This window comes from Triturus cristatus, chromosome 5_2 (assembly GCF_964204655.1).
Source record: "Triturus cristatus chromosome 5_2, aTriCri1.1, whole genome shotgun sequence".
Classification (NCBI taxonomy): Eukaryota; Metazoa; Chordata; class Amphibia; order Caudata; family Salamandridae; genus Triturus; species Triturus cristatus.
In genome coordinates this window covers 28,490,393-28,502,893 of record NC_140588.1, presented here as the reverse complement: position 1 = coordinate 28,502,893, position 12,501 = coordinate 28,490,393, and the positions used below count along the sequence as shown (strand labels likewise).

Here is a 12,501-nt window from a genome sequence, read left to right as displayed (position 1 = left end):
TGGGAGTCGGAGAAGTTGGGCACACTCGGCACCACCAAAGGTTTCGACAAATGGGATATTATTGGGCTCTCAACCATTGGTGACCTGTGGAGGGGGGGGGCGATTGGTGTCGTTTGCAGACTTGCAGCATAGTCACGACCTTGCAGACTCAGAGTACTTCCGCTATCTACAAGTCCGACATGCACTACTATCGAATATTACTGAGGGTACCACCCTGCCGGAGGCCTCGCCGTTACAGGACAGGCTACTGGATGGCTATTTACCAGATAGGGTCAAATCATTGCCGTACAAGAAGTTGGTCAACAATGCACCTGACCCCCTAGCACTCCTGAGACAGCGCTGGGGAAAGGATGGGCTCGAGATAGACAATGAGGAATGGCAGGAGGCCCTGGCATCCCCTAAGGGAGTGGCTATCGCTTCTAGATTGCGTCTTGTACAATTAAAGATCCTACATCGTATTTATATCTCTGGTCCAAATGGGCAGGGTGGATGGGGGTGAGTGTCGGCGTGGTTGTGGACAGACCGGCTCCTTTATGGATATAATCTGGGAGTGTCCCCTCATTCAATCTTACTGGTCAAGGGTGCTTGAGTGTATGAGTCGGGTTACAGGGGTAGTTACCCTTCCGGAGGCAAAGCAGTGGCTCGTGAATATCTGGGAGCCCACAGACCTTAACAGCAGAGATAAATTGTGGGTCACTTTGTGCCAGATGATAGCTAAGCGGAACACAGTACAGGCAAGGGGGGGGGGGCGAGGGAACAACCCGGGGTGATCTCCTGGAAAAATTAAATGGACTGGTGCATGTTTAGGGAAAAAACTGTGTTTATCTCCCGTGGGTGGCCCAGGAAATGGGCCTCCATTTGGGACAAAAGGAACAACTATCGAGGAGGTATTTGTGCTCCCCCCTTACACCATAACATCCTATTGTACTGCTCTGTAATATATATGGTTGTACCCGAGATTACCACAAGATTCGAAGCGGATATATCTGCATTTCTCACTGGTGTGTTCTGTCGACATTGTTGTAAGTAAATAAAAATATATTTGGTCATCCTAGGAGCTCAGGATTGATCCAGGAGAGATTGGTACCTGGAACATCTGGGCATGTGCATCTCTCCTTCAATCAGGATACTCCAGTAGGATCTTCAGTTACATTAGTAGGGTAGGTTCTGTGTCGGGCCTGTGGTATCCACACCTTCATGTGTAGAGATTGAAGGGGGTGGCAGTTGACTGCATTTTTTTCTTCTTTCTGAAGTAGTATATGCCATCCTAGTACCAGGAGACCTTCGACAAATCTGTTTACGCTGGACGCTGGGACAGTTTTGTGGCATGGTGTAGCACTCGTAATATGTTATCTGTTGGCCCTTTTGGCCCTATTGAGTTTACCTGACCAGCAGTCTTTGTTCAACTCACCTGTTGTGATGAGAATTGTTAATGGTTTACTTCAAATGCTTCTTCCAAAACCCTTTGTGATGCCACAGTGGGACCTTAATTTAGTCATAACTTTTCGTATGTGCACCTCTTTTAAAAGGATAAACAGCTCCCCTCTGCAGATCCTGAGTCTAAAGACTGTCTGTCTCATCGCAGTAACTTAAATTTGTTGCATGAATGAGCTTCAGGCTCTTTCAGTCAAGCCACCCTAAATCACCTTTTTTCATGACAAATGGGTGGTGACTACACCAAAGACCATCAGGTGGACAATGTACTTTTGTGGTTTTCTCTGAGGCGAAAAAAAGCAAGGCATTGCAGAAAAGGACTTTGTCTAGGACTAGGTGAATCTTCCATTGCATTAAGACCTGCTACTTGTTGACCAAGAAGTAGCCTCCAGAAAGACAGAGGGCCCATTCTAACAGGGGCGAGGCTGCTACCACTGCGTTGGCACATAGAGTACCTGTCCTGGATATTTGTCAGGCTGCAACGTAAGCATTTGTGCACACGTTCATAAAGAATTATTGCCTTGACCCCCCAGGTCCGATGGGAAGGGGATTTGTACGTTCAGTCCTGCAGGATCTTTGGACAAGAGCCACCCCATAGACCAACCACCTGGGGAGGGTTTTACTTTGGTGCCTATTTTAAATGCTATACATATATATATTCACTGTGAAAAAACTAATGTTGAGGTGACGTTACACTTAGATGAAAATGCGATTTAAAACGTAATATTTTAAACGCAAAAATTCCACTGAAATGCACCACTTACTGTTAAGTGAGTTAACTTTTACATGCAACCTGTACTTTTGGCCTCACTTTGTACATCACTCATGACATGTTCAGTGAATGGGGGTGTCCCAAAAAGCATTTTCCCCGTGCAGTTTCCCATAGAAACGTTTGACAATGCTACAGCCAAAATGGAATTACATCAAATTTGACAGAAATGTCGGTCTTTACCCATAAAGTGTGCTTTTTGTGATTTGGTGTAGTACTTCCATAAATTAGTAAATACTCCAATTTTATATAGCATGATTATTGAGTGGGCGGAGGAGAATAAGATTTTAACTCCATGTCAATATGTTTTTCACAAGCATATGGGGACGTTAGAGCAGTGTCTGAACCTCAATATGATACTTGGCAAATATACTGTGGCGAAACGTACCCCACTATATTTGGCTTTCATGGGGCTTTCAATGGCTTTTGACTGTGTAAAACGGCCAAAGCTATGGCAACACCTACTGGACATCGATATGGAGGTACCGGTTGTTCATCTTCTGGCTTCCATGCACAATACAAGGACCAGAGTGATGATTGTCCAAAACGGTGAACTCACAAACTAGATTCAAATTAGGCGCGGGGTAAGACAGGGGTGCCTGCTTGACCCCTGCTGTTCATTCTGGACATTAATGACCTTGGTTTGCATTTAACAACATGTACCCCAGATGTTCCCTTGGTTTGTGATCCTCCTCATCCAGTCTTGTTATATGCAAATGATGCAGTTTTTTTAGCTCGTACTCCAAGAGCTCTGCTTTCATTGTTTCACTCATTTGTGGAATATATGGACTCTTGATCTGCTAACTAATTATTCTCAATCTTTTGTTATGGCGTGATGACCGAAGACCATCTCACTTGCAGATATTGTGGCTGGGACAAATTTTCCAACCACAAGTACTTCTTCATATTTGGGGTGATCTTTAGTTCTGCTGGCTCATAGACACCTAATAGAGTTGAACGCAGGGCTAAGTTATCCAGGGCTATTGGTTGCCTCTTCAGTCTGCCGTCCCCACCAGGTGGGCGGACTGTGGTGCCTACGTTGCATTTTTTTTTCTCACAATGTGTACTGGTGGCTGCATGTGGGCCAGGAGTTTGTAGCATCAGGGAGACATAGTTATCCAGGTGGATGAAAATTGTTTTTGTTGGAGGCTTTTATATGTTCCGTTTTCTACCGCATGTGAGAAGTTGGCCTGATGTATGATGTCACTAGTTCTAGTGTACACCTTATATCAGTCCAAATACCCTTATGGTGATTGGTTGTAAAGTCAACCTTATAGACCAGCTATCCTAGTGGTAGCATGGACAAGAGCAGTCTTAGGCTAAACTCTGAATGGCATGTGAAGCCAGCTGTGATACCATATATAATCCCTTGAATACCAAATGAAAGGACACCACAACAGATATATATATATAAAATAAAGTGTATTTATTCTAGTCAAACCCTCAGCACTCTTTATGAGATTAGAGGTAAGTACAACACAGTCTTATTTAAGCATACATTAAGTCACACAGGTAAGTAATACAGTTAGGCCCTAGGGGCCACGCAAACCATATACTAAGTAAGTGGTATAAGGACCACTGTCACGGAAATAGAATAGGCCTAGGCCTAGGGAATCGCTGGGGCTACACTACACTAGCGTTAGTTAGGAAGTGGGAGGCCCACGGGATTCGTGTGCAGAGTGGAAACACTCACGCGTAATGCGTAAAAGTCACTAGCAATAGTACAGTTTAGAAAACGATAGATTTAGGACACTTCTGGAGTAGCTAGGAAGTCGAGACTGGAAAACTAGACACTAGGATAGTCACTATCCTGATGAGCACCGGAGTACCCAAGTTACCTAGCCCACAGGCTGCGGGTGCATAGGGGTGAAGTTGCGTCGGTTTTCGTCGTCGACTCCTATGGATGCCTGAAGAAAGATGCTGACAGGCAGTCAGTGAAGAGTGTCCGGTGGATCCCAAGGCTGGGATCAAGAAGAGGAGAGACCTGCAAGCAGAAGGGACAGAGTCAAGGTCACTAGCCAGTGACCACGTGGAACCAGGAAGGAACCAGGCGATGTCGTGAAGATTGCAGGTGAAGGTGAAGCTTGTCGCTGCAGCCAGGAGGACCAGGAAGCGTCGGACGGCCAGGACCAGGAGGCGAGCTGTCCCACGAAGGCTCTTGCTGTCGGCGGCGTCGAAGTTTGACTAGGACTCACCAAGCCTTGGCAAGCGGAACCCACGAAGAACGGAGGACTTGCTTCTGGTGCAGACCAGGAAGGTCTGGGGTGCTTCTTCTTTGCAGAGAAGCGGGAGCCAGTCTGGAGGAGCCAAACCAGCGCAGAAGATTTCAGGGTGCGTCGTCACAAAGGCCACTAGCCAGCAGGCAAGCAACCGGACAGACGCGGCAAGCAGGAAAATGCAGAAGGGCCCCACGCAGGACTCGTGGAGTGTGGGGGGCTGATCTTCGGTGCAGATGATGCTTGGGGTTGGGGCTTCTCAATCCCCGGTGCACAACTTCGAGGGTGCCTCAGAAGCTGCGCTTGAAGTTACTAGCCACTTTTCCCAGGTAGCCGGTCCCACGTCGCTCGTCGCCTCCACGGATCTCAGCTCTGCTGTGGATGTGGATCAGGGTCGGAGAAGTCTGGAAGTCAAGGCTCTGGTCGGGCTCTGCAGTCGGTTCCTCGTAGAACGTGGGCAAAGCAAAGGGTAGTCTCTTGATGGTGCCTGTTTGCACAGGGTAGCCACTCCTTGGCCACAAGGGAGATTCTTCAGTCTTCTTCTTTCGTCGAATGTCGAAGGTCCAGAGTTTCTGTTCAAGTTTGCAGGTTCAGGATAATCTAAAGTCTTGAGGCCCAACTCCCACTCTTATACTAATCTGGGGGGCTGGGATACCTGCTAGGTCACGCCTTATGGGTGGGACCTGGGAGGGGGTGGTTACACCCACTTCCCTTTGTCCAGTTTCGCGCCAGAGCTGGGGCTGGAGTGCCCCAGCGCCGGTTTGAACTGGACTATGCAAGGAACACCTTGTGTGCCCCAGGCATGTCTCATTCCTTTCAGCCCACCCTGCCCCAATACACTAAAGGCTGTCTGGGGAGGTGCTAGCACCTCCCCAAGCAGGAAACCTATTGTCCAGGCCTCCCTGGCTGGGATCACTCCCAGCTGCAGGAGGTCAGACTTGTGTCGTGGCAGCAGCATCCATTTTGTGATGCTGAGGCTTTGGTCAGAGGCTAACAGTGAAGTATGATTTTAACATGTCTTTCCCTCTAGAAGGGGGGAATAATATCCTCATGTCCAGAAATGGCATGGGGGTATTATTCCACAGTGTTAGACACCTTACACGACATGTTTCGATAAAGCCAAACCATAGTTACCATAACCGTCTAAGATTATAAGGCACTTTAAGAGTATATGGTAGGCTATATCATAGAACAGCTATAAGGACTTGGTTCCGAAAGCTGCAGACAGGCTCAGCTCATGCTAGAGCACCATCTCACATGTTACCAAGCACTCTGCCTCCAGGATTGTTAAGGCCTGCCATAGGAGTGACTGATAGGTACACATGTGTCTATATGTAAGTTAGGTATAGGAATACTACACCTAAGCAAGGGGTGATTACACGACCTTGCCCCAGCTGAGTGATCAGCCAGTTGTGTCAAAATGGAAGGCCAGGCCAGGGGTGGCATAATACATGCTGCAGCCCCTGGTAGGCCTAGGGTACACCTATGCCCTGGGTACCTAGGGTACACTGTACAGGGGCCAATAAGGTGATCCTTTCCAAATGGGTTATGCACCTAAAGTACATAGTATTAATTTAGAGAGAGAACAGCAGGGCTGTGGGTCTGATTGGCAGGCCCACAGCCACATCTAAGTCGAAAACCAGTAAAGCAAAAGCAAAAAGTGGGGGTGAACATAGAAAGCAGACCCTACTCTCCTACACCGCACATTTTATTTGCCAAAAGGAGCTGGGGTTAAGTTACTTAGGGGATCAAATTTGAACCTGCCCCCTCTGTTATGGCTGTCCATCTGGAAAAACGAAGAGGCAGCACTAACAAACATAATTGACTAATGAAACAAGCTTTGACAGTGAACCCTGCAAAAGACTAGCACATGACCCGCTAGCCCTGGTTAATATACATATAATGGTAATCCCCCACTGATTAAGTGTGCACACTGTTTATGCACCCACTGCCACGGTGCAATCCAGTACAGGATTTTAAGAATTTCAACAAATCGCAAAGGTCATTTTGCTAAGGGTGCACCTTTGCGATTTGTTAAAACATAATCAACTATTTAGCGTGTGACAAAGGCCATGACTTCCCATGGTTGGCATTTGTGAAAAAATCTTTTCATGACATTGGGTTTCCTGAGCATTTATTAATGTTGCAATATGTTCCACCATGGGTAGGAAGCAAGTTCAAACTTTATTGGTATAAAGAATAAAGATTAAGGGCAGAAACATTAAAATCGTCTATTCCCGCGTATTTGTTAGTACATTTTGAAAACACTCTTAGCAATTATTTATGTAGAGGAAGAGGACGTTGTGAATGTTTCCTAATGTTTCGATTTCGATACAGTAAATTTGTTATGCTTCCCACTAGGCTTCCAGAGCAATCTAGAATCATGTGCATGTCCCTGTAATGTGTTTAAACAATTATGGACGAACCCAAGTATGTGTGGTACGATCACTGCGAGGCAGTGTTTGGGAACCCACTGGTTTAGTTAAAAGACCCCACACACACCAACCTGGTTGGTGTCATGCTTCATCATTGGGGTCCCAACCGGGTGGCCGAATGCCCCCCAGTTGTGCTACGACGCCCGATTACAACGGAGCTGGTGTGGTGCAAAGGTGTGATGTGGATTAAAAACACCTCTGAGAATCCTTGCCTTTCTAATTTTATTAATGGCGGGTCAGGATATGGTTAAAACATTATACGTGATGTAACAAAAAAAAAAAAAAATTATCATAGTTGTCTGTCTGGTGGGTCTACATGTTTCAGCCCGCAAGGTAATCTACGTGGGGCTTTCTTCAGGACCAGTGAAAGTGGTGAGTGGCAAAGTGGGTAGTGCCACGTGAAAAGTGAAAAAATGTTTGTACCTACACACTCGCTAAGGTGTGTGGACTGGGTGTCTGCGTACTTACAGACACCGAAGCGAAAAAAGACACTATGGCTGAGCTTGTTCGCTAATCGGGGCTCGGGAGGAGTGCACTCCTCTGTCAAACTTTAGTTTCAGAACGTCACCCGCCTTGCACCTATTTGGGTCTCCCGTCGTCCCGGATGGTCCACACACCTTGGCGAGTGTGTAGGTACAAACATATTTTTTCACTTTTCACTTGGCACTACCCACTTTGCCACTCACCACTTTCACTGGTCCTGAAGAAAGCCCCACGTAGATTACCTTGCGGGCTGAAACATGTAGACCCACCACACAGACAACTATAAGATAATTATTTCTTTTTTTAGTTGCATCACGTATAATGTTTTAACCATATCCTGAGCCGCCATTAATAAAATTAGAAAGGCAAGGATTCTCAGAGGTATTTTTACTCCACATCACATCACACCTTTGCACCACACCAGCTCCGCTGTAATCCGGCGTCGTAGCACAACCGGGGGGCATTCGGCCACCCGGTTGGGACCCCAATGATGAAGCATGACACCAACCAGGTTGGTGTGTGAGGGATCTTTTAACTAACCCAGTGGGTTCCCAAACACTGCCTCGCAGTGATCGTACCACACATACTTGGGTTCGTCCATCATTGTTTAAACATATATTAATACAGGGGATACGGACGCACCCCCTTCCTTTCCCTAGCTCTCTCCTTGTTTTTGACATGTCCCTGTAATGACACCTCAAGACATACCACGTTTTTTAAAACTTAGTTTTCTGTTTTTTTACCAAAAACGTGAAAACTGCTTTTAATTCCTCTTATTAAATCTGGAAATTTGATGCATTGCCCTCTAGATCTTAATTATTTAAACCAGCTTCATGAGGCGTCGTTCTTGCGTGCTGCAGTACACTGCAAAAGTACAATACACTTCGAGTGGGATGTTTTTACGTGATGTTTATTATTGTTGTTAAACTTGCACATTTATGTATTTATTACTAACTTTTTACTTTTATGGTTGCGTCACAACCGAATAAAGTTTCTTCTGGGTATGATTTTAATAGTACATACTAATTCTGATATTTGCCACGGATGCTGCTCTATGAACGCAGGTTTTATAAACTTGGTGTGTGACTGTCTTCCTACACCTGGACTCGAGCAAGAAGTGCCTTACTTGATTTAAAAAGAAAAAAAAAAGAGAGAGATTTGGGTATTTGCTGATAAATTATTCTGATAAATGATTGGGATCTTTGACGTCGGGTAGTATTTGATTAGGTGGTTTCGATGTTCTGCTACTATGTTACTAAACTTTCAGTGGCTATTATCTGAGTAGAGATCCCCTGCTGAAATCTACGCAGTTGTTATCCGATCTTATTTGCAGTTATGAAGTTGCTTTGAATTAAAAACCCTAACAACGAGATTCGAGGACGTTTGGTCAGCCTTTAAGGAAACTACTTTTCAATGTGAATGTAAAATGTCAGTTGTGAATCCTGATGCCAAACCGGATTGTTTCACTCAGTATATCTCAAAAGCTTTTTTTAGATGAACTATTTCAGTGTTTTACATGTGACCTATGTTTTGTTTAGAATGAGCCGTACCCTTATGTTTTTTAGTTGTATTAAAATTGATAAAATAAACTTTAAATTATAAATCGCAATTTGGCTGCAATGTGAAGTTTATACAATGATTATGGGATTCCGAGTATTGTATAAAATGTAGCGACTGTATATTCTTCCATCTGTATTATAATGTGAAACGTAACCCAATCTTAATCCTTACTGTCCTCTTTTAGACTCTGAAAAGCGGTGAAATGCGGGAACTGTGGCTCGCAGACCTTCAGTACTGCTTCAACGTCTACCTTACATCACAAGTATCGAATTAGGCGTTACCAAAAGAAAGGGCGAAATGTGATATTTGGACTGTAAAACCTCTTCTGCTATCCTACTATTGTATAGCTTGAAAACACCTATACAAAATATCCCAAATGAAAAAATGTAAATCAATAAATTTAGCTATCCGCTTTTGAGGGTAACGTTTTATTTGTGTGCCTTACTGAAGTGGCATGTGCTACAAGAAAAAATCGATAGTGAGTAAAAATGTACTATGATAGAGTGACCAAATTTAGTGGATGAATTGTATGGCAGTACTAGTCTTGAGATCGTGAGGATTATGGTAAATTTTTCTTTGCAGCATTAAAATAGCAACCAGCAAACAGCACAAAAAGGACAAATCTCTGGGATTAGACCTCAAAGTGTATTGCCAAAGTAAACCAGTGACTCTCTATGTCCTTTATAGAGCCAGTGGTCCAATGTTATCGCTAATGTTTTCTTTAATGTTCGGCAGCCACTTGTTTACTTCACAATATCTTAAGTGCTTATCTAATTATTTTGTTGTAATGCCTGTCATGTGATCAGTTAATATTCTGTTAAATAGACCCTTAATCTGCTGTTCTCTTCGAATATGTTTTTTCAAGCAACACAAGAGTGGGCTTGATTGTGACCGCGGTGTGATCCCTTCTGGAGCATCAACAGAGGTGGCTGAGACCAGTCGCATGACTGAGTAGTCTTCTGTCTGGCTCAGTGCGCTTTTCTACCTACAGCGGGTGCCATTCTTTCTCCGTATGGCGAGGTTGCATGACAGGACATGGCCCGCATGCCTCCTAGTCTTTTTCTCCAGTCCTCCACTTGACCACTACCAGGGTCAAACTGTGACAGAAATGGGCCTGGGCACCAAACTAAAAGAGGGCCCCATTAGAGAAACAGATAGCTAAAAAACGATGCCATGTCAGCAAATTGGGGCAGTTTTGATTTTGTAAAGGCACACTGTAAAGGTTTGTCGCAAAGTATAGAAGAATGCATGGATTTGAGCTTGCTGCAGGCAATATGTTTTTTAATATAAGGTCAATCCAGTGCTTAATTTGAGCCGGTGCTTTCTGGTGCTCAGCACCGACACCTTATTGTCAGCACCGGGGCTATGACAGTCTGCCACATGGTGGCGCTGTCCTGCAAATTTAGGTATGAACACAACAACAGAGGGTTATTTATTCAATTTGCATTAATAATGACTAATATCTGCCTCCCAAGCCATTCTTCTGGCTTTGGGGGCCTGTAATAGTCTGACTTGTCACACTTGTAGGAGTGTGCAGGTTAGTAGCTGTGTATGTACTGACATTGGCAGCGCTGGCATGGGTTATGTGAGGTGCAAGCTGCAGTGGTCTCCCGACGAGAGCCCCGGCACTTATCCTTTTACAAATTAAGCACTGGGTCAATCAACCGTAAAAAACGGTCTCAGTAGACCATAAAATAGGTCCACAAACAGCCAAAAAACTGTCCACACACTGCCTGGTCAGACCAGCCTATCGGGCTCTGTCTGACTACTTTTAAAGGCCAGACTGACCCTCACCACAGCTGCTGCAGTCCTCTTGCGCTATGCCCTCACTCATTTAGTTTCCATACTTGAGGCAATGTTCGCATCTTAGTTAGGCAGCACTGTCACACCATTTTACCATTCTCTTTAGAAAGAGAAGCAATTGCCGTTTGTTCCTGTGCTGGGCAGGCAACTTCATTGTCTATTTTAGTAAGATATTGTTACTTACTTATGTTTTAAAAGAGCCAATCGGTATATAGAAAAAAACAATACTCTTTACCCTGTCCTGCAGCTCTAACAGTCATCAACAATAGGTATTCTAGCATGTGCCTTTGTTTAACGTCTGCTTTGTTTCCAGATCTATTGTAACATTGTTCACTGCAGGGCACCATTAAGTCCTGTTACTCCATTTTGCCCTTTTTGGTTTTAACTATAGTTTTTTTAACATTGTGTGTTGAAGGGATGTAGTCTACAACATAACCAAAGTGAGAAGTGTTGCATCTCTTGAGCAAGAAAATGTTTGAGGTATAGGTCCCACATTCCATTGAGCCAAAGCTTTTGAGTGCCACAAGCACATTTATTTCAGTTCTCCATGCACAAAGCATTTTAAGCAGCAATTCAACCCTTGAATGAACAATTTTATTACCTCTCTACCACTGGCATCCTCGACCCCAAGTGGGTAATATTTGCCTATAGATGCTACCTCTGTGCCACTTCCCACAGCCTGCTTGCCCTGGGCTAGTAAGACGGCTCTTTTGATGACATTGACATTTTTTAAAACTTGGTGCCATCGTAGATATTTCACCCTCTTCACATCCTCTTGACATGAAACTTCATCCTCTTAAGTTGAAGAAAATAGAACAATACTGATAAATAATCATCTGTAGTTTCCTAAAAGAGAGACAAATGTTCCAGAGATTGGTATTCCTCAAGTGTTGTCAAAAAGCGCAAAGATACTTTAGCATTCCCTTTGCTTAACTATAAAATAAGGAAGTCCTTTGCAATGTTACAGCTAATCTTCAAGACAAGGAATTTAGAAAAATCTTTAAAGGCTGGCTCTACAGCAAGCAAGGTGGCCCCATCATTTAAGTGCTGTCAGTCATTAATGACCAAATGTTTAATGCAATACCAATTTAATCGTGTCAGACAATTAATGTTTTACGATTTTTAAAAGAAGACCCATTGGAGCTTAACAGCACATTTCTCTAAAGTCACTCAAACTCAAGGATAACAACAGTTCACTGCTTGTTCCCAATGTGCACCAAGCTGCTGAGTCTAATAGCTTGTGTGAGAAGACTGAAGCTGTAAGATTTCAGCACTATCTAAGAAGTCTGACACTGTGTATGAAAATTAACCTAATTCGGACTACAGTATACTTAGTCTCTGTGATTGAAAGTAAGGGGGAAAAATGAACACTTTAATAAGCTGGACACAGGGACAAGCAGACAAAAAGGTATAATGTTATGGTTCATTAACAATGTTCACTGTATTACAGTCTGATTGATTACTTAAAAGCTAAGCAAGGCAGGTTCCATATTATAGTAACCTACACACGTCATTTGCTGGCTCTTGTAATGTGCTGTAGTGCCATTTATAATGTAACTGTTAAACTTTGGCTGCAAAATTTGATTCAAGTGAAACATGATGAGCAAGGCAGAATGGGGCAATCAAAACAGAGAAGAGCCAGGTTTTGACGGTTTTCCTAAAAGGCAGAAGAGGATTGAGCCATCATACCTGTGCACTCAAGGCGGCGCCCCTCTTTGGGATACAAAAGTGCACAGGGCGACAGCTCTTTCTTCACCACAGCGAGGCACCAGGGTGATGGTCTTTAAGCTTCACCAAGGCT

The 12,501-nt window shown here is 44.2% G+C and overlaps 1 protein-coding gene across 3 annotated transcripts in view; it reads left to right on the top strand.

Moving 5' to 3' along the window:
- The window catches only part of TEX10 (testis expressed 10), a 429,953-nt gene extending 420,638 nt beyond the window's left edge, over positions 1-9,315 (top strand). For all 3 annotated transcript variants that reach the window (XM_085606784.1, XM_085606783.1, XM_085606782.1), the window contains exon 14: positions 9,082-9,315. In XM_085606784.1, the coding sequence (XP_085462910.1) occupies positions 9,082-9,171 (90 nt within the window). In that variant the 3' untranslated portion in view covers positions 9,172-9,315. The remainder of the gene's footprint in view (positions 1-9,081) is intronic.
- Positions 9,316-12,501: the final 3,186 nt, after the last annotated feature.